The 23,190-nt window shown below is 39.8% G+C and overlaps 1 protein-coding gene across 1 annotated transcript in view; it reads left to right on the top strand.

Annotated features, from left to right (window-relative positions):
* Positions 1 to 22,612, top strand: part of GAP43 (growth associated protein 43) — a 91,958-nt gene extending 69,346 nt beyond the window's left edge. The window contains exon 3 of the mRNA XM_010985027.3: positions 21,922 to 22,612. Coding sequence (XP_010983329.1) covers positions 21,922 to 22,010 — 89 coding nt within the window. The 3' untranslated portion in view covers positions 22,011 to 22,612. The remainder of the gene's footprint in view (positions 1 to 21,921) is intronic.
* The last annotated feature ends 578 nt before the right edge of the window (positions 22,613 to 23,190 follow it).

Raw genomic sequence — 23,190 nt, 5'->3', positions numbered from 1 at the left:
AGCTTACTCAACTTGTGTATCTAATAGGCACCTCAGACTAAACATTTTGAAACCAAAACTCCTGTCTTTTCTCCCTAAACCTGCTCCTTCTTGATTCTTCCTCGTCTCAGGAGATGGCAAGGCTGTCTTTTCCTGAGGCTCAGATCACATCTCTTGGAATTATCACCGACTTCTTTCTTTTCCAGTATTAAATCTGTCAGCAAATCTTGTTGGCTCCATGTTCAGTGTCTGTATCTAGAATCTGAGCACAATTCACTTTCTCTTGCACTCATCTGATGTCAATAAAAGCCAAGTTCTTAAAATGGCCACCAAGCCCTCCATGACTAACACACACATGGGTCCCCACTTGGAGTTCATCTTCTCCCTTTCTTGCTCTCTTCTAGCAATACTGTCTGTGCTACAGCTCCACCAACCACAAGTGCTCACGTCCAGGGCACTTGTACTACTGACCCTCTGCCTAGAAACGTCTCCCCTTTCAATGCTCATATAGTTCACCCTCTAACCTTCTTCAGCTCCTGTTCACACATCACCTCCTCAACGAGACTTTCTCTCATTCTCTCGTCTCCTTCCTGACCACCACCTAACATGCTATATATTTTACCTATTTATTTATAGAATATTTTAAGTCCCGTGACACATGAACAGGGTATTTTTTGTTTGTTTGTTTGTTTTATTGTTCTTTTGTGCACGGCTATATCCCCAGCTACTAGAACAGGTACAGAATACTCAATAGATGTGTGAGAAGGAAGATGCCTGCTTAGTCAAGCAGAGTAGCTGAGTCAGTCTCCACTCAGCACTTAGGTGGCAAAGATGCCCCTAAGCCACTCTCACATTCAGTTGGTTTTCTCCTCCTTGCCACTGAAAAAGCTTCCCCTCTGCCACCCGGACAGACATTCCCCCATCTTCCTTCGCCTTTGCAGTTCCTTGGTGACTCCTGTGGTTCTCACATGTAATGCCGTCCCTCCTAATGATTAGAAGATATTGGCAGCTGAGCAATGACTGTAACTGGGCACCAGGGGACCAGATCTGTGTCCTAGTCTTCCTGCTTTATAGTCACTCCCTACATGGAGCACAAGACATAGGGAAGAAAGTGGTTTCATCTCCCCATACAGAGGATGCATTTCTAAAAGAGAACCATTTTAGCAATTCCAAACCCCTGGGAATTCTGCCCTGACTGGAAATAGGTGATACAGACACATCTTTGCTTAGGAGTGAGCTGACTTTCTTCCAAGTTAAGTCATTAAATCAAGATCATAGAAGCTTTAATGTCTAATAAAGAATTTCTGGTGGATTAAAATGTTCTATTTACAAATTATAGTTAACTCAGTATTTACCTTTTTGTCGCCCTTTTTGAGTATGTTGAATTTGCCTGCATGTTGATTGTAGCTCAACAGGATTGGAACATTTTTTCATACAGGAGCATTTCTTTGGAGGAACCACTGCATAAAAAATTACAGAATAAGTACATGTGCATATATATGAATATATATGTGTGTGTATCTGTTGTTTTGATCACTCAGAGTCCAAGGATTAACTCTCATACCATCTATTAGCTTTGCACAATTAGAAAACAGTTTTATGACCCAGATAATGCCAATAAAACCAGCAGGTCCTCTGTTAGATTCTAGCTGTGGTGGGTAAGATTGCCTGAGTAAAGGCAAAACACTGTGAGACACACAATAAATCTAATTTGCATAGTTGTAGACAAACTTTGGTGAGAAAGGGCTGCTCTGCACTACCAAAGGGCCTGGAGGTCCCTGGGTGTGTATTTGGGTGTGGTGGTACTTGGTCAAGGAAGTGGAGTGGACAGATGTAGGTAGGGGGTGGGAGTGGGCACAAAATTAGGTGATGGGGAGTGGGGGGTTGGGGTGCCAGTGCTACTTAAAAATTCCCATCCAAAAGAAATGTGTGGTGGAAAAGGACCATGGATATGGCAAGCAACTGAAAAGCTTTAAAATCTATGGATTGGAAACCTCTGATGCCAGGCATCTGTGTATGAAAACAGCTAAGTCTGCATGGTGGATGAAGTGGCCCTGAACTGCTATCTCTTCATTTCTCACTCACTGTGCCCACCACCAGCCTCCTTTGTTTGAACCCGCAGCCCAACCCTCGCCGATGACAAGGGGAAGGGGGAGCAGCAGGAAGGGCGAACGCTTCAGGTACGAAGAGCTGTGATTAGTCTGCATTGCTGGGCGCCTGCGAAGGTGGCAGCCATTCTTGGGGACTGGAATTTCCCACTCCCGAGACTTCCTCGGGCAGTTGTTGATGGCGTGTGTTTACTGTGGAAAGCTTTGGTTGACTGAGGAAGTGCCTTGGCACCAGCAGGAGGCTGATGGGAATATAATCATTCCAGCTCAGCTATTCATCTTCAGCAACCTGTGTCCCGACACCTGCCGGGAATGGCAGATTTGTACCTTGTCACCACGTGTGGAATGTGCATGAGAAAAATGGTAACGAGGTTAATGCTCCCCTTCGCAGAGAGTTCTGTTTTCTCTCGTTCACTCCGGTGTTACTCTGACACTCTCTGCCATTACTCCCAACCTTCCTTCCTCTACCCCCCACCGCCAAGCTCCCACCAGGATCTCCTGAGAGTCGTTACTCCTCAGCCCATCAGCCAAAGTTGTGGGTTTCCATGGTTACCCGGCAGCTGGTGTCTAGACACTGAGAGATGCCTTGCAATTGAGCTTCGGATCTAGCTTCTGTCACACACACCCTCTCCTCCCACCTCCTCTTTCCTCCCATTTCCGCTGCATTTACAGCAGGCACTAATGCCAGCACAGGATGGAATTTCCTCTTGACAGGCCATTAAAGGAAGGAGGGGAAGAGAGAGGGTGAGAAACCCAAACTTGCTGTCCCGTCATATCAGTGAAGTGAGAAAACAACTGAAGTGACAGACCCAATGCGGCACGTTCTTTCCTCCTTAGGAAGGATTTTATTTAATTAAAATATTTTAGATTAGGAAACAGTGCCACTAGTCCTTTGGGAGCCATAAGCATCTTTAATAGCCAGTAAAAGCCTTTCAGGATATGGCTTCAGTGATGACACAGGGCTGGGGTAGAATCTGTTCACCATCTCTGAGCAATCAGTGTAATTTCTCTTTCCACGCTCTGGGGAGTCGCCCGCTCATACGCATTACTAGCTGGAGAGCTCTGGAGTGGGATACAGGCATATCCAAGGAAGGGCCTTCACAGTGACACCTCAGGTCTAGAAAAGGCAAGTTTAATCTCTCCCCTGTTTCTCCCGCAGCCAGGAGCTGGCCTGGCACTTGGAGATAGGCCTTAGTATTCTCCTGTTAACAGAAGCAGTTTCGTAGAACACCAGTGTCAGACTTCGTGTGATGGTTCAAGACACAGGACCGCCATAGTCACATCCGAACACAGACGAAGTATGGACATTGTCTAAACCACAAGTTGGCCAGATATTTCCCTAGCCTGGCTATATGAATGGTGATGCTTACCTCTGTCTTCCTTCTAGATAATATTTATTGAGATGCCCAGCCATAAAAGGACACCTGTTTCATTACAGCATCCAGTAAAGATTAAAGCTCTGCTTCCTTGACTCCACCTCTGCATCCCTTAGCACAAGCCTTTCTAAGCTAATTGGTCCTTTCTAACCCCCTCCGACTGCCGTGCCTCGCGGTTCCCATGGTGTGTGCTCTTCCTGCTGTTAGTAAACCCAGCTCTGTTCAACTATGGGTAGGTAGTCTTTTGCTAGAGTTTACCATATAAAATTTCTTTCTACATTGTAATTTACACTCAAATTAGCTTCAGTAAAAAATTAATTTTCTCCCACATTTTCTGAATATTTTCAGTACGTCATCCCCACATTTATCACAGTTCTCCCTGAGTTCACCAATACTCCGTCTAAGCTCCCATAAAAATCTACCCTAGAAAACAAAATTAACTCCAATTTGTTTTTCCTGTCCCTAGTCTTTTCTAGTTTTTGGTCTCAGTATCTCGACAAGATGGCCCAGGTCCTTGGATGAGTTTAAAAGCCTCTGTACTACTCTTTGGGAATTCTGTGACCTTGGTCAGCAGTGATGGCAAAGACACGTGGGTCAAACAGACAGAAGACAACACACGTCCAAGCAAAGTTATAGTGAGACTATGACAAATTTTTTTTATTTAGTACACTTTCATTTAAGTCACAAGGAAAGTCATGTTCCCTGTTTCAGACTCAGTGATGTCAGATCATTTGTTGGGGCAGCAACCATCTCCTCTCCCTTTTTGCGTTATCATCTGTAGGCTTTCAATAACTATTAGAGCTACCGCTATCAATGACAGAGAAGGAGCTTGCAAGAGGGCCACTTTGGAAGCAGAAAGATGTGTTCAGAGATGACTACACTGGTTCAGACATTAGTGTCTCCACCATCCACTGAAGGGCCAGCTGGGTGCACCGTATGTCTCTCTAGGCCACACCAATGAGGTCACTTACCATCTTTCTTTCGGGCTGAGTTCTATGTCTGGTTCTGGAATCAATGTCATTCTCATTCCTAGGCTATAAAGAAAGAACTCTACACACAGTTGACTCAGCATCAAGTCAGCTTATGCCCAAACACCAATAGTTGGCCTCTCACTTGGGAGCAGTTCTATTAACTAGACTTGAGCTTGGATTGCTTTACCTAAGTCCCTGTCTCATGCATCTCATGTGTACTCTGCTTTACCTGAGACTGAAGCCCTGCCTTATTCTCATCCATTCTCCTAGAAATGGACATCTTGTTCTTGGTCCCATGATTAAGGCTGAGAACATGTCCATGGTCCATCGATACTGGCCTCTTTCTAGACACTGTGTTCTACCAGCCTCCACTGCTTGTTGGCTAGTCCTGCTATTTACCTTCTGTTTGACTCTTGCCCTTAACCATGAACTTCAGGTATCCTGTTAGTCTTACCCACCTGTTCTTCCTTCCACTGCTTACTGGCTTCATGCCCAGGCTGTGGTAGGATGGCTACTGTCCCCTTTGGGTTTGGCACATTTTTCATCAAGTGTTATCAGTACTTTTTAAAATTTGTTCTTTCTGTTTCATGGCCTCAACTAGAAATATGTGTTGCTGAGAAAGGAGAATGAATAGATTTAGATGGTGCACATGGAGAGAGAAGATTTTAAACTTGGGTCACTGAAAGAATGATAAGACCAAACTCATTATATTTGTAGTGATAGTGGTGGCATGATGTCCAGTATACATTGAGATACAGGTTTGGAGCCAGGAGGAGTAGAGTCAAGGATGTAGAGAAATATTTGCAGTCGAAATTCGAATTTGATATGTATGAGGCCAGGAATCATTAAAGCCTGTGTTAAAGAAAGTAATATGCTTACAGTGATGTATAGGGATTCATATTGTGACAGTGATAATATAAATGTGGTTACTTGGTTATGGGGTCAGGGTTGAAGCCATTAGAAAGAATGAGTTATTTGATGCAGAGCCTGCAAAGAGAATGTAGAATTGAATCTTGGATTGTGTCATGTTAGGGAATAGGGAGTAAAAACTGGACCCAGAATGGAAAAAGAAAAGCTAGGAAACAGCAAACATAAATCCAGAACCTAGTCTTCAGTGAAGGTAAGAAAAAGGGACTCTTTTCAAGAAGATGTCAAAAACAAAAATACAGCAACGATGAAGAAGATGATTTTATTCAGGCTATCGCAGTAGGGACCCCAGCTCCCACAATCTTGGCAGGAGGCTTTCTCTTAGACTTTTATAGGGGGAGTAGACAAGTTACAGTTGGGGTGATTTACAACTGGGGTTATTTTGCAATCAGAGAAATTCTGGTCAGTACGTTGAACAAGACTTGTTTATTTCTGTGTCTACCTTGTTTCAAAGGCACAAACAATTCTAATCTCAGCTACTCATTCATGAAACAAAGAATAGAAAATTCAAGGATCTGCGCCTGATTTTGTCAGTAGGTTCAGGCAAAGGAGGAAAGATCTGTGTTTGGCCTTGTGACAGGTGAACAAGGGAGTCACGCATGAGTCTTCTGGAGTCACGAGAAAGAGTGGACAGCAGATCACATGGAGAAGGCTGCTTTACAGTAAGCCCTTTCCTGGAGCATAAAAGGGTGGGGAGACTTAAGAAAACAAAAGGTTGGGGGAATTTCTTCACTGCCACTGTTCTCTGGAGCATAAAGCTCAACATGTCCAAAGAAGTAGTCAGAAAAAGATGAAGAGCAATGGTAAATGAGAAAAGGCCTTAAGATTTGGTGTATATTTTTTTTTTTTTGGGGGGGGGTGAATTTGAGGACAGCACTGTTAGAAAAATGGTAGGTTAAAGTCACCTCTTAGAGAACTAAGGGAGGTGAGATGAGGGAAAGATGGCATAATTACAGCTTATTCTTTCATGAAGTTTGTTGATGGAAGGGAGAAAGAACAGCTTTGTTAAGCTTTGCTGTTAGCTTTGCATTTTTGAACTGTCTTGTACCAAAGAAAACATATTGAGGATATATTTTGTTCTGTTGTTATTCTAGAAGAAGGAACTCCATAAAAGCTTAAGGGAGGTAGATTTTAGCTGAATATCAGGAATAATTTACAAGTAGAGCCGGAGGGGCCTGTAGAAGTAGAGCTGTCCACCTGCTAGGAGGATGCTGGGAGATTCCTCCACTGGACGAGTTGTTGCGGGTGGGTCTCCAGAGCCCCTTTCAATGCTCAGGTTTCTGTATATAGTCTCATTAGTTTCAAATAAATAGGATTTTGAAAGAAGGAAGACAGTAGGAGGTAGATTCTAGACATAAGGCGTGTCTCAGAAAATGGCTTTATTAGAGAAAAAACACTGGGTGGAGAAAAGAGAGAAAGCCTTCTGCAGGGTGATTGTTCAAATGGCAGCAGGAGATGATGGACAGAACATACATGATTCCACAGTTCTGTCTCAGGTGAGCTACAGACTCACCATGAATCTTTATTTTTTAACTTCTTATTGTCCCAATGTCCCAAAATAGCTGAGGATATTACATTTTTTTTTTTGCCACTAAATGTAAGTAAAAAGCTTTGAGATCTTTGACTAAAAAGAGAGAAATCAGTACAAATATGAATATTACTTTTTCAATATAGTTCTGGTTGTGTTCCAGTAAATGCTATTGATTCTTAAAGCAATTTTTCACTCGAAGGCAGTGCCATAATTGGACAGGCCCCAGGAAGCCAAAACACACAATGAGTACAAAATGAATTGTCCCGGTGAGAGACAGGGATTGCTTCTGTTTACCCGCAAGCAAGCATATAACACAAACACCTTTTATGTGGCTTTCTTGTTGCAATAATACTTTTGAATTAATTTCAAAATGGAGTTAAACCTCAGATGGCTTTTTAACACTCTGCTTTCATTGGGAAGGGGAGGGGCTGTAGATGGCGGAGTGACATGCACTTTTATTTCCTCTCCTCAGGACATAGTACTGATCTCTTACGGATTCCTAAGGATGACAGCATTTGTAGCCATTTAAGCTACTTCTGGATTTTCGTTATCCAGTAACTGTTTAGTCATTTAGTTTATGTAACCTACCATAGTCAGTAATAACTATTAAGCCTAAGCCACTCGTTTTAGAGGTCCTCATTTTTCCCTCTCTTTGCATAGAATACCCACTTCTCAGAACATACCTCTGCGCATAATGTGTTGAAGTTTGATACAACAGTAATCCTCAATCCTGGTTCTGCAAGCCTCCAGAGAACTTGAAATTACTTCTAGTAGACCTTAAAGGAAAATTATATTGAGTTTACCTTTTATTTCACAAAGTAGAAAAGGAATGGAAGCATTGATGAAGAGTGGTGGGGGAGAGAGGGAAGGGGGAGGGAGAGAGGGAAGGAAGGAAGGGAGTGAGGAAGAGAAGGAGGGAGGGAGAAAGGGAAGGGAGAATGAATAGATTTACACAGTGCATTTAGGACTACTGGGGAGAAATGCAAGTTAAAATCAAGCAGTAGAATTCATCATCTCCAAAGGTTGCGAGTGGCATTATGGTATTATGGGAGGGTCACTGAATTCTAATTAGCTGTGAGACTTTGGGCAAGTCACAGAACTCTCTATATTCAGTTTTTTTCAGAGGGAGTGAGGGGCTGAGATCAGATAATCTCTAACATCTTCTTTAGCTTTCATTATTCTGTAATTTTACAAATAATTATAAGCTCACTCTATGACAATATATACAGATTTTGTATTTTTGTCCTGAATTATGTGGTTTAATCCTTTTTCTTTGATAAAATTAGCAAGACAACTGCCAAGTCTGTAGTTTTCTTTGTGCTATGTAAATACAGCCATAAGGGAAAATTAAACAACACAGATAAATAGCTGTCTAGCTAATCTCAAGTACTACCCAAACATATCATGGTGAGAAATGGCAAGGCATGAGCTGAATATGACTCATAAATGTAGTAGTTTATTTTAAAATTTAAATGTTACCCAAGCAATAGATATTCCTAAGTAGGAAAATTTTTTAGGCAGCTGTAGTCGCTATGGGAGTGACCCTTTCAGAGTTAGAATTATTTCCAGTTTGGGTTTCTGTATTTTAATTGTGGAATCAAATCACTTAATCAAATATCAGATCTTGAGACTGGGCAAATCTAGGTCTGTTCTTGCTTTCAAACACAAATGTTGAAAATACAAACTTTGTAATAAGACATATTAATATGTTGATTTAATGTATGTTAAAACATTACAAGTCATTAGTTGAATTTTTAAGTGAAAACCAATATAACCTGGAAAATAGTTCACAAACTTTCTCAAGGTCTAACAGACACAAATTACTATACTTTTGTAACTGATCACTAGATAAGATCGAGGATGTCCCATTGTAGAAAACAATGAGTATAACAGAAATACCTAAGGAAATGCAATCTTTTGAAATGGCAGATACAATATCTAAGCAGCCTGTTTCAGTAAGTGTGAAAAACTTCAAGAAAGAATAGCTAAGAGAGCAGATTCCATGAAAAATGACCAACAAATGCTGTTAGCCTGTTAGATATTTCCTCACCTCCTAAGTATGGACCTAAATAATTAACATCAAATACATGCGGTTTGATTTTTGGAAAATTATTAACTTCCTCCAAAATGCAGGAGGAGGAATTATAGATAATCTTTAGGGGGAATAATGCTAACTTCAGTTATGTTTGATCAAGATTCTGAAAGAAGTATGGCATTTTTTGCCTGATTTTTTTTTTTTTTTTAGAAAGCAGCCACTTCCTACTCCATCTTTAACTCTTTATTTTTCAAAATTTGCTGGAATTCCCTGCTTGAGAAGTCCCAGAAATAAGAGAGTATTGTAGATAGGCAGAAAGAATAATCCCATCAGAGCAGGCTTCCTCAGGGCCGTAGGGATTTTCTCCCCCTAAATATGCCCTGTCAACATGAATGCAAGCCTTCCTGGAAATGTAAAGGTCTTTCTCATAATAAAGCTGAAAAGTCTCACTGTATCTGATCATTTTCCTTAAGGTTAAGGGACAAGAATTCATAGGTTTCTTTCAAGTTTTGAATTCAATAATTGATACTGAATCAGGGAATTAAAAAAATTGGATATACTGTCTTTAGCTTGGAGAATTGTCATCCCCTCTGTAAGTTGCCTACTGGACACAAGATTTACTGCACATTTGCAAGCAGGAGGTTCTGGCGCATTCAGTATATAGTAAATGTACTTTTCCTAAAAACTTGTAGGGAATCAAATGGAGCTAAGCCCAAGGATGAGGTTGTTTCCCTTGAAATCAACTGACTGCTATTCTTTAGATATGAAATAGAGAAGATCATCCTGTTCTTTTTTTTTTTTTTGCCTTTAAATATAGATATTTGTTTTATTTTATTTATTTTTTAACATTTTTTATTGAGTTATAGTGATTATACAATGTTGTGTCAATTTCCAGTGTAGAGCACAATTTTTCAGTTATACATGAACATACATATATTCATTGTGGCATTTTTTTCACTGTGAGCTACCACAAGATCTTGTATATATTTCCCTGTGCTATACAGTATAATCTTGTTTATCTATTCTACTTATGCCTGTCAGTATCTACAAATTTGAACTCCCAGTCTGTCCCTTCCCATCCCCCTCCCTCTTGGCAACCACAAGTTTATATTCTATGAGTCTGTTTCTGTTTTATATTTATGTTCTTTTCTTTTTTTTTTTTTTTAGATTCCACATATGAGTGAATCTCATATGGTATTTTTCTTTCTCTTTCTGGCTTACTTCATTTAGAATGACGTTCTCCAAGGACATCCATGTTGCTGCAAATGGTGTTATGTTGTTTTTTATGGCTGAATAGTATTCCACTGTATAAATATACCACATCTTCTTTATCCAGTCATCTTTAAATGGACATTTAGGCTGTTTCCATGTCTTGGCTATTGTAAATAGTGCTGCTATGAACATTGGGGTGCAGGTGTATTTTTGAAGTAGGGTTCCTTCTGGATATATGCCCAGGACCAGGATTCCTGGGTCATATGGTAAGTCTACGCCTAGTCTTCTGAGAAATCTCCCTACTGTTTTCCACAGTGGCTGCACCAAACTGCATTCCCACCAGCAGTATAGGAGGGTTCCCTTTTCTCCACAGCCTCTCCAGCATTTGTCATTTGTGGACTTTTGAATGATGGCCATTCTGACTGGTGTGAGGTGATAGATACCTCATTGTAGTTTTGATTTGCATTTCTCTGATAATTAGTGATATTGAGCATTTTTTCATGTGCCTATTGATCATTTGTATTTCTTCCTTGGAGAATTGCTTGTTTAGGTCTTCTGCCCATTTTGGGATTGGGTTGTTTGTTTTTTTCTTATTAAGTCTGCTTATATATATTCTGGAGATCAAGCCTTTGTCAGTTTCATCTTTTGCAAAAATTTTCTCCCATTCTGTATGTTGTTGTTTTATTTTGCTTATGGTTTCCTTTGCTGTGCAGAAACGTGTAAGTTTAATTAGGTCCCATTTGTTTATTCTTGCTTTTATTTCTATTGCTTGGGTAGACTGCCCTAGGAGAGCATTTTTGAGATGTATGTGAGATGATGTTTTGCCTATGTTTTCTTCTAGGAGGTTTATTGTATCTTGTCTTATGTTTAAGTCTTTGACCCATTTTGAGTTTATTTTCATGTATGGTGTAAGGGAGTGTTCTAGCTTCATTGATTTACATGCTGCTGTCCAGGTTTCCCAACATCATTTGCTGAAGAGACTGTCTTTATTCCATTGTATATTCTTGCCTCCATTGTCAAAGGTTAGTTGACCAAAAGTTTTTGGGTTCATTTCTGGGCTCTCTATTCTGTTCCATTGGTCCACATGTCTGTCTTTGTACCAATACCATACTATTTTGATTACTGTAGCTCTATAGTATTGTCTAAAGTCTGGGAGAGTTATTCCTCCAGCCTCTTTCTTTTTCTTCAGTAATGCTTTGGCAATTCTAGGTCTTTTGTGGTTCCATATAAATTTTATTATGATTTGTTCTCATTCTGTGAAATATGTAAGATCATCCTGTTCTTAAGTAGAGTCCATAGCAGAGAAGTTCTTGCCTTTTGAGACATTACTGTTTAGCAGCCTTGATTCTTGCATTATAGAATCATGCCTCTCAAGTTTGGTCAATGGTCAGCTTTGCCCTTGCAATCATTTTTGGATGTCAGCCCTTGACTTTGAAGCCTTTTTTCAAAATTTTTTCTTTCTTTCTTTCTTTCTTTCTTTCTTTCTTTCTTTCTTTCTTTCTTTCTTTCTTTCTTTCTTTCTTTCTTTCTTTCTTTCTTTCTTTCTTTCTTTCTGTTTTTTAACTTTACAAGCAAAAACTTCATAAGGCACAGACTTTTCCTTTCTTGGAGTACTTGAAGACAGTTTCTCTTTGGCTATGGCCTAAGGATAAATAAGCATGAATTAATGGAAAGAGAGAGAGAAGATAACTCATTTTTTAGACACATAGGTGAGCAAGGTAGTGGCACTGTGTTAGTTTGGTTTTTTCCTCTCATTTAGTGCTCACCACAAATCTATGAGGTAGATACTATTATTATTCCCAGTTTATTGATGAAAAAATAGGAAATCAGAGATGATATATATTAAATACCAATATGTGAGAGCCCTTAGCACAATGCTTGGCACAAGGTAAACATTAAATCAGTGTTAGTACCCTTCCAGTCACTTAATAATAATAGTCAATATTTATTGAGCAGTTACTGAAACATGCCATTCATTATTAATTACTTTAAACAATTAACACATTTGAATGTTATAACAACCCAGTGAGGTGGGTACCAATGTTAACACCAATCACAGGTAAGGAAAATGAGGCAATAAGAGGTTAAGTAACTTACTCCAAGTTATTGTTAAGTGTCAGGGATAGAATTTAAATTCAAGCAGGCTGACTAGAAACAGCTCTCTTAACCACTACTCTGTGCCATCTAAAAATAGTTAATGCTTGTAATAGGTATCTATTTTTTACATTTAGGTTTTTTATATCTGAATAGTTTGTTATAAAATTAGAAAACATAAAATTAAAATTAGCCCCAAAATGGGAAATGATGGAATAATGCTTTCCATTCCAATAAACCAGGATAATATTAGGGCTTCTTTTTATAATCCAATATTTTGAAATTCAGACAAATATCTGATATTTGGTCATGATAATAATACAGCTCCACAATTTTTATGCTTGAGGCAATTAAGGCTTTATCTACATGACACAAAGCATATTTGAAATTGTCCCCTTTTTCCATCACTTTCTTCTCTCCTATAAATATTAAATGTCAATCTTGTGATAAGCATGAATCCAGGAGTTGATGTTACTGTGGATGCCTTGATTCATTAAAAATATATATATTTGCCAGGTACTTTTCTAGGTATTTGGGATTCATCGCTAAACAAAATTAAAAATCTCTTCTTTTGTGGAGTTTAGATTCTTGCAAATGTATCAGACTTCTCATTTGAGAAGTTAGTTCACAGTCAAGAAGACCAGAAAAAATACCACAAACTATCATATAATGCAAGGGATATAATTTACTTACCAATGAAGAGAAGGAAGTGATTAATTCTGCCCAGGATAGGTTTGGAGGTGTGGAAACAACATTTAAGCTGGGTCCTGAGGGCTGACTAAGCAGCAAACCCAAAGGATTCAAACCTTGAAGACTTGCTATGTACACTGACTAAGGAAATTGACTGGCCTGCCTCCCAACTCCAGTCCTTAATTTTTGGTTAAAGGATTAACTTTGGTCCCATTCCCCAGAATTAGAGCCTGAGAAGAGACTCTTGTGCAAATACTTTATTGGTGAAAATCTGTAAGGAAATGAAGAGAGAAGAGAGGCCAGGGGAAGAAACCAGGCAAAGTGGACTCAGGAAGTGGATTCAGGAAAGTGTGGTCTCAGCCTGGTCCCATGGAGAGCACTGAAACACAAGTTGCATCACAGACAGAAACTGTGTCTGGAGTCATAGGGAGCAGTGGGGGCATGGCCTCTCAGGCACCTCAGGTTGAGGTGGTTCAATTTACATCCCCTGCCCAAGGAGCAGGTGTGGGCTCAACACCTCCAGCAGCTGGGAGATGGGGACATGGGTCTGGTAAAGGGGATCTGAGAATGTTGCCAACAGCATCTGTAACAAGGAGCATAGGACATCTGGAAGGCATGGGTAGGGATGTAGAGGTGTTGAGAATATTTGAACAGCAATTGAGGAGAGAGATAATATTGAGAACTGGACTTTTTTGGTATCACTTTTTGCTTTGGCAGGCCATTTATAAAACCTCAAATAGTCATTATTTAATTTTTACTTCATTCACTAAAAAATCTTGAGATGTGAATATTTTTGTTTTATTTTTATTTATATTTTTTATTGAGTTATAGTCAGTTTACAATGTGTGCCAATTCCTGGTGTACAGCACAATTTTTCAGTCGTACAAGAATATACATATATTCATTTTCATATTCTTTTTCACCGTGAGCTACTACAAGATCTTTAATATATTTCCCTGTGTTATACAGTATAAACTTGTTTACCTGTTCTATATATACCTTGTCAGTATCTACAGATCTCGAACTCCCAGTCTGTACCTTCCCGCCACCTTCCCCACTGACAACCACAAATTTGAGATGTGAGTAATTTAAATTTAGCAAAATGGAAAAGATCACACTGTTACTTAGGGCTCCTGATTTGGACTTCTTTCTTGAAGACAAATACAGTATGACTATCTTTTATTCTGACTAAAGGGAACCTCTTCCATAAGTCAGACTCCAGAAATGTATCTTCCTGATATAATTTAAGAGTCTTACTCCAGACACTCTGCTTTCTTTCACTTTTCCAGCGATTGTGTTAAAATTCTAAAATGCCTTTAGGCAGTGCCTGCTCTCTCTAATTCTCCATGGACCCCACCACTGGATTTACCTATGGCCAGATTTACACATTAATATTATCTGCCTGACTTCTTAGACATTGAGTTTGCAAAGGCTGGAGAGATGCAACTGAGATCTCTCCTAGCTAGATTCTCCTCACCTGAGATACTGTGAAATGGAAGGGGAGATGCAGAGTTAATCTCTGGTCAGATGGGATTTTGAACTTTTTAGAGAGATATATAGCCTACAGAAAAGCGGAAAACAATTTCTAGGCTGAACTGCTTCTGATAGTCACTGTTAGCAACACTCGATATCACAATATCACTTTTCGATCCCTGACACGGCCCTTCTCAAAATCTCTCAGTGTCATAGGAGCCGTCGTTGTTTATACTGACTCCTCATCCTTCCACTCCTCCCACATATTAACTGGAAGCAATGCCTCCACAGATCTACAGATTCAGCTGCCAGCTCGGCTTAATTTAGCTGGGGGAGGGATGAGGGAGTGAGTCTACCTGACTATGACGCTAGAGTGGAAATATTCCCAAATTTTTATTTTGATACTCAGCCTTTAAAAGTTGATTTATTCATTGTAATAATGGTAAGAAAATAGTGTTAACATCATTTAATTTTATTTATTTATCCCATCTTGTTCTAAAAATAATTTAGGGCAACTATGCAAGCCAGCTAAAGTGTAATTTTTGACCTTTCTGCATATTTCTAACAGGGGAAGAAGACAGGACACTCATTTTTCATGATTTGATAAACATTTTGTATAGGGGGTGTTTAAGAAATTTTCAAGGCCAGTCAACTTGTACCTTCCTTGACTTTTGTTTTAATTTAATAAAAAAATCTCCAGGTCATTTCTGTTTCAGAAAAAAAAAAAAAAAACCCACTAAGTTTCGTTCCAAAAGTTAAAAATCTTAGATTCTTTCCCAATTTTTTGTAACACTAGTTCTATTTAATTAATAAATCACTGTGTCCTTATTTTCTGATCAAAGTCAGAGACTTTACAGGAACATTCTAGGGGAGAAGCCCTCTAAATTATTTACCTTGGAAAGATTTTTTTTTCCTTTGGGAGATTGCCTTTTTTCTCCTGGGGTGTGAAAGTTACACTTGATGGGTATTTTTTTTACCCAAATCCCACATGTTAGATTAAAATCTCAGCATACTATATTCTGCAATTTAAATTATAAAGTACTTCTAAATATCTTCCTTTAGTCTCCAAACAACCTGCAGTAAGTTGGGGCAGTCATGATTAGCCATATTTTTTATAGATTAGGAAACTGAGGCAAAGGAAAAGTAACCCCTCTGAGGTCATACGACTAATTGGTAGCAAGGCTAGATACAAATCAGCTTGGTTCTGGGCCTAAACTTTGAGAGAAGTAGACATGTATATGTATGTTTCAAATATCACTGGGGCCCCACCATGCGGCGCTGCCTCTGAATTTTCTCCAAGGTTAGGTTTTTGTTACTCTTTGAAATCCTTAAGTGAGTAATGTGATAAGCAGTAGGATTATTCTCTCTCAAAGGCTCAGAAAGCAAGGAGTTGGGGGCATAGGGGATATTTGCCCTATTCTGCTGACACCAAAATGGTGCATACTGGCTCAGCGCTTTGAAAAGAACTTAAAATGTAAAACATGGCAAAAACAAAAAAAGAGCAAAATGTGACCACCCAAAGCCAGTACCATGCTCCAGACTGGCATCTGGTGCACAGCTTAAGAGGAGGACCATGTAAGTAACAAAAGGACATGTGTGACTTAGCTACAGAATTTTTTAAAAATTACTTTTACTTTGAGCCTTTGCGGTGATGATGCTTAATATTCAAGAAAAGTGAAAATAAAAAGGGAAAGGAAGTAAACACGCTAGCCCAGTGGTGATTGGTTGAGTAATTGTGGGCGTGGCCCCAGGATGATCGCAGCTTCTATTTAATCAATGTTGACAAGGCTGGGGAGAGCTGGGCAAGTCCCAAGAGGTAATGTTTTACTCGGAAATCCACTCAGCCTAATTTCAGTAATGTAGGGCTGTGGAGGGGCCTGGACGGGAGCCAGTAAACAGGGCCATTAGAGCTCAGTGTAGGCGATGGCAGCTGGGAACACCGCCATCCCTCCAGCAGCACTGCGGCTGGGCTGCCTGGCTGAGCGCACACGCAGCCTCTGCTGCATATGCTCCTGGTATTTGCTCACCAACAGAAGGCACAGACGTGCTATTCTCACCCTCTCGAGGAAATGAATGGATGCATAAAGGCAAGAGCTGCTTCCAGAATTGATTTCAGCAAGAATCAGAGAGCCAGTTGGACATACATCTTTCAAGGCCCACCGTGGAGTCATCCACCCGGGTCCCCTTACTCTTTTAAAGACACCACCACACTTTTTCAAATGGAGATCGAAATGATTTCCATCTTTATCACTATCTTAATGTGGTCTTGATCTTTCTTAGGATTTTGTGGTTGCAGGTCAAGAATGTGAAAACTACTAGAGTTCTCCATATTTCACAATTTACCAGATTCATTAGCACTACTCAACTTTGCAAATCCAGAAGTGGCCCAGGAGAAAGAACGCTCTTTAGGACCCAGCTGTTCTGACCTAGCTATTACTTTTCCCCTCACCACCCCTTCTCCCACAAACAATACACATGACAGTAATCACTAGCATGTAAGTTCCAAGAATGCAGAGATTTTTGCTTGGTGTTTTCATTCCTCTATCACCATTGCATTGCATGACACAGTGTGTGGTACGTAATAAAGGCCCAGGACCTTTTCCTGAATAAATAAATGAGTGAATGAATGAGTACATTTTCTCTTCCCTTTTGAAGCACCCTTCAACTCTAGAGCATGAAGAATACATGGCTTTACTGTCCATGATGAACGTTCTCTTTTTAAGGTAACACAGACCAGTTTTTAGACTGCACGGTCTCTAGGCCTGCACACCCGTGGATCCCCTGCTCTGAGCCCACTGGGCAAAGGGGCGGGCAAAGAGAGCAATCTAAAACAGACACCACCTGGATGTTCTGTCCTAGGTTGAAATTCACTGCTGCCCTTCATGAACAGTGTGGCCTTAGATATGTTACTTTATCTTATTGTGCATCAGCCTCTCCAGCTGTGAAATGGGATGATTAAGGTAGCTGTGAGGATTAATGAAATGACACAAGTGTGCTTAGAACTGTTCTAAACATATAGTAAGGGCACAAGTATGTTAGCTACAGCTAAACACTTTATACAAGGGGTTGGGAAAGCCATCATGCATGGTTCTTTCCGGGCAGTGAGCCTGCTGAATAGAACAAGCAGGAAAACCATATGCTCAACATGATTTATTAGCTGCCCTGACTTGTCTAGAGTTGACACTAATGGAACAGGGAGCAAGTTAGCAATATCCAGAAGCTCTCTCTGGCATCCAGTCTCCATTGGACCAATTTATACATAACTAAGATTGTGTTCATAAAAAGTTCCCCTTTGTCTGAGGTTAAAACTTACCCCAAATTCAAGTGTGGTCTCTCATCAGAGTAGATCTAGCTAGAGCAGGTGTGTGGTCCACATCTGATGACTGTCTCCTTCATTTGTATGTAAGTTTTTGGTTTTTTTAAAATATTATGATGAGTTCTTAGCTTACTTTACTTTTGTGGTTGTGAAAGCTTGTTACTTTAGATTGTTTCCTCCTTCTATATTTTTCCCTCCCCATGAATTTCCTGGTGGCCTATAAAAATTTCACTGATTTCATGGACTTGACGTATCTTACTTATAGTAACTAATCACCCCTCCATCTAACACAAAGATGATCCTTTGTTCAATACTCAGTAACATCAAACAAGTAGGAAATTACTCTTATCTCATGTAAAATACAATGTATGTATAACTGTACATGGTCAGCTGACCCGAGTTCCAGCCAACTGATTGATATGTTTCCTTATGGAGTCATCTAATTGAATCTTATCAGTTTTAAATTTTACATTTTGGAGCCAACAATTTGGGGGTTTTTTAATTATATTTTTTCAGCATTCAATTTTTTATTTTATTTTAGTTTTTCTTTTTTTTTACATTATTTGTGGTTTGTGGTTTTATTGGTGGGGAGAGGTAATTAGGTTTATTTATTTATTTACTTGCTTATTTATATAGTTATTTATTTAAAAATGGCAGTGCTGGGGGTTGAACCCAGGCCCTTGTGCATGCTAAGCTTGCACTCTACCACTGAGCTGTACCTTCCTCCCCAATTTGTTTTTAGTCTCAGAAGTTTTGTCGTTTTGTAGACTCTAGCTACCCAGTTTTAGTGCTGAAATGAATAAAACAGATTTGACCTTGACCTCCTCTGGGTGAATTTGGCCATCTCATATAATGGGGCGATCTGGGCAAGTAGAAGACCTGGATTTTAGTCCTGGCTTGTCGTGAGCCAACTGTGTGATTTAGGGAAAATCTCTTTATGTATCTGAACTTCAGTTTCCTCATCTATAGAATGAGGATGTCTATTCATTCTTTCATTCAGCAAATATTTATTGAGGGGCCTTTCTTGCATGGGGTTCTGTGCTGGACGTGGGGGGTTCAGAGTTGAGCAAGAGTAGACACTGTCATTACCTTTGAAGAGTTATGGTTTAGTGACTGGGTGATCTTAGAGGTTCCTCTCATTACTAATTCCCTCTAATTAATGGATTTCACTGTCTATTAAAGGTATATAATGAAAGGCTTAAACACGAGCAAGGGTATTTGCTGGGTTTGTTTTTTTTTTTTCACTTTTCTTCTCAATACCTAGAAGAATGTCTGGCACATTGCAGGAGATCAATAACAATTTATTAAACAACTAAATGCATAAATAATTATATTTCAAATACTTTGAAGCATTTGAAAGAATATGTAGCTATTGGAGCTCTTTTAATGGTGAATAGAGAGCAGTGACTTCCTGTCACAATAAACAGATGCATGTGAGGTCTCACCTCTTCTCCTGGGGCCACGCAAAGGATGACAAGAGAAAGTGAGGGAATTTGAAAGAATTTAACCATATTCCACTCGAACAGGTGATAGAAAGTGTGCTGCTTCTCAGAATTATCTGGATCTTTATTCTTTTGTTTTCCCCTTTTGAATTATGTTCCCTATTCCATAGGTATGTATTTATTCTCACCTTACCCAGCCTACTTTCACCTTTTCACTTGAGTTTCCTAATCTCTTTCAAATCATACATAATAGCTCCCAAGTTTTTATTTTAGTAAGAGAGGTTTGAAGTCTCCTCTTGCTCCTGCAAGCTAATCCTTCTGTATTCTTCTGGATAGTTGAAATTAATATTCTGTTTCTTTTGCAGTTTGAAGAAGGCACTAAATCTGTTGTTTCTTGGAACTGGTAAGGATGGTAAACCACCTTGGGCATACTTGTAGTAGCCAAAGGTTTGGGCAGGGATAGGGAACTAAATAAATTATCTGGAAGAATTCTAAATTACTATAAAAAGATCTAGCTGAGATAAATCTGGAACTTTTCTTCTGGTAGAAAATTAAATGATTCATTAGTGTATCAAAGTTCTGTAATCATGAGAAACACTGCTGGTACATAACATATTACAAAGACCAGCATTGAGTTAGTTTCATCCAAAAATTTTTTTTGGAAAACGTGATCAGTGTGCTGGTTCTTCAAGAGTTAATAATGGTCACCTTGGAGGGCTAAAGCCTTAAAAAAAATCTTTATAGGTAGGAGATAGCCTCACTAGAATAACTACATTTTGTAAATAACTTATAGTTAGTTGCAAACCCCACATAATAAATCAGACTTTAAAAAACTTTGGTCAAAAGCAAGTCATTGTAAGATAAAATGACAAGTCACTGTAAGATAAAATCATAGTTGCTACCTTACCAGACTAGCTTCATTTGATTCTAAAAACATACTTCTATTTTCAAAAAATAAACATTTCCTGCTACTGAAGAGATTTAAAAGAGTATTATTAGATAGGTGTTCCAAAGAAGGAATTCCAAAAAATAGATTTAGCAACAATGGTCTTGATTAGATATAAATTTTTAGCTTTATCTGAGTATAAATATATAGCTGACTGATTTTAAAGAGACGTACATTTTTATGAGCTCTTCTGATGGTCTCCTAAAAGCCCCCCCATTTCTCTTATCTCAATATCTCTCAATTCTTAGAAATACTTGTTTGAAAAATTGACCCTGGGCTGGCATCTGGGATCTTTGATTTTGAGAGGGTTCTCACCATTCCCTAACTAAGAGTGTTCAATGTGCCTAAACTCTTTGGGCAAATGGTGTGGTTTATGCTGGACACTCGTTTTCCTCCTGGGAGTCTGGATTTGGTACGTGCTAGATAGAGGGTGCCTACAGGACCAGCTTCCAGTAAAAACCCTGGGTTTGTGAGTTCTGGTGCGCTTCCCCCGTATATGACATCTCTCACGTGGCACAATTCATCGCTGGAGGAATTAAGCACATCTTATACAACTCCACGGGGAGAGGACTCTTGGAAGCTTGTTCCTGATTTCCTCCAGACTTCACCCTGTACAACTTCTCCCATAGCTTTTTTTTTTTTTTTCTTTATATCCTTTCACTGTAGTAAATTGTAGCCATGAGTAGGACTATATCCTGAGTCCTGTGAGTCCTCCTGGCAAATCACTGAACCTGGCGGTAGTTTGGGGACCACGACGCAGGAAGTTTAGGTTAGTAACTGATGTGATATCAGGGCAAATGAACTGTTTTTACATTAGCAGGCATATTAGTAAGCTGTCTATAGTATGAAGTCAGCTGACTGAGTTCTATCAGGAAACCAGGCAGATGAGTAATTAGAAAGTCACCTCTTTCCTGAGAGGAAAAAATAATCCTTTAAAAAGACACAAAGTCTTTCTTATTAAGCAAAACACACTTGCTTTATGGATAAGTGTATTTATTTGGAGTGTTTTTCACGGCAAGAAACTAAAAACTCCTACAGTGGCTTAAAGAAGTTAGTTATTTGTCTCACGTTAATAAGAACAAGTCTGAGGAAAAGTGTCCGGAGTAACGAGGTCGATCACAAGCAGGTCTTTTCCTATCTTTCTGCTTCGCCATCCTTAGGGTATAGCTTTTGTCTTCATGGTCACAAGGTGGCTGCTACATGACCAGGCATTGTTCGATGTCACAGTCATTAGGAACGGGAGAAAGTAAAGGGCAAACACGTCCTCAGGAGACCTCCCCGGGGAACTGTCTCTCCGGCTGATTGGCCGTCACTGTGTGAAATGGACATCACCAGCTCCAGCGGGAGCTGGAAAAGCAAGTACTTCACTTTCCAGTGTTTACAATGCTGGAAATAAGGGGTGAGAGAGTTGGAATGGATGTGGAATGATCCACGTAAAGTGTCTGTCACAATTAGTCTGACACTGATGGAAAAGAGACACAAGATCGTTGTGGATTCCCTACATTAGGAGCCTGTGTGTGGATACCCTAATGGTAAGGCTGAGAGATTGAAGACCATGACAGTTTCTCTTTAGTGGACTTCTTGCTCACGTCAGAGCTTTGTTCCTGAGCAATTTCCTGCATGTCACTGAACAACCTTCTGGGGGCAAATGCTTCTGAACCTGGAAATTATATTACTGAGGTAGCAATAAACTCTTTTTAGCTTAAGTCTTTTATGAAGTGGTATCAAAAGAAGAAATACTTTGCTCTAAAATCTGAACAAATAAGACAAAACACTAACTCTCCTCCCCCCACCCCCCACCCCATCTGTTTCCTTCCTCAGAAGCTGTAGATGAAACCAAACCTAAGGAAAGTGCCCGGCAGGATGAGGGTAAAGGAGAAGAACGCGAGGCGGACCAAGAACATGCCTGAACTTTACGAAATGGCTTTCCACACCCCCACCCTCCCCTCTCCTGAGCCCTGTCTCTCCCCGCCCTCTTCTCGGCTCCACTCTGAAGTTCCCCTTCCCGTCCTGCTCACGTCTGTGAGTCTGTCCTCTCCCACCCACTAGCCCTCTTTCTCTCTGTGTGGCAAACATTTAAAAAAAAAAAAAAAAAAGCAGGAAAGATCCCAAGTCAAACAGTGTGGCTTAAACATTTTTTGTTTCTTGGTGTTGTTATGGCGAGTTTTTGGTAATGATGATCCAGTCATTTGGGAAATTCTTGCACTGTATCCAAGTTTTTTGATCTGGTGCGTGTGGCCCTGTGGGAGTCCACTTTCCTCTCTCTCTCTCTCTGTTCCAAGTGTGTGTGCAATGTTCCGTTTATCTGAGGAGTCCAAAATATTGAGTGAATTCAAAACCATTTTTCTTTTCCTCCTCTTCAATGTGATGGAATGAACAAAAAGGAAAAAAATTCAAAAACCCAGTTTGTTTTGAAAATAAATAAATAAAGCAAATGTGCCAATTAGCGTAACTTGCGGCTCTAAGGCTCCTTTTTCAATCTGAATATTAATAAACCATGAGAGTAATCAAACTCCAGCGGCTCTGTGTTTCTGTCCCACCTTCTCATTAGTTGGTTTGACACATTAAAGCACCTATGTTTTGTCTCTTTTCTGGCCTCACAGTCTGACACCAACAACCTTGACCAAGAGAAGACGGATGAAGCCAAAAGCTTGGGTCAGAACCAATGGCTTAGGTCCCTGCTGGCCCTCCTGGAGCTATTTTATTTTGCTAGGGCTGCTTAACAAGGCACCACAGACTGGCGGCTTAAACAATGCCAGAAATTTATTTCCGAACAGTTCTGGAGGCTTGAAGTCTAAGGTCAAGTTGTTGGCAGGATAGGTCTTTCTCAGGATTGAGAGGGAAGAATCTGTTCCCAGCCTCTCTTCCTGGCCATCTTCTTCCTATGTCTCTTCACATCACCTGTGGGTATCTCTATAGCTGAATTTTCCTTTTTTGCCATATTGGGTTAAGGCTCACCCTAATGACATCACCTTAACTTTATTACTCCAATCAAGACCCTATCTCCAAATGAGGTCGCATCCAAAGGTATTTGGGTTTAGGATTTCAACATATGAATTAAATCAGGAAGGACACAATTCAACCCACAAC

Source organism: Camelus dromedarius, chromosome 2 (genome assembly GCF_036321535.1).
Source record: "Camelus dromedarius isolate mCamDro1 chromosome 2, mCamDro1.pat, whole genome shotgun sequence".
Lineage (NCBI taxonomy): Eukaryota > Metazoa > Chordata > Mammalia > Artiodactyla > Camelidae > Camelus > Camelus dromedarius.
This window is presented reverse-complemented; position numbering and strand designations above follow the sequence as displayed.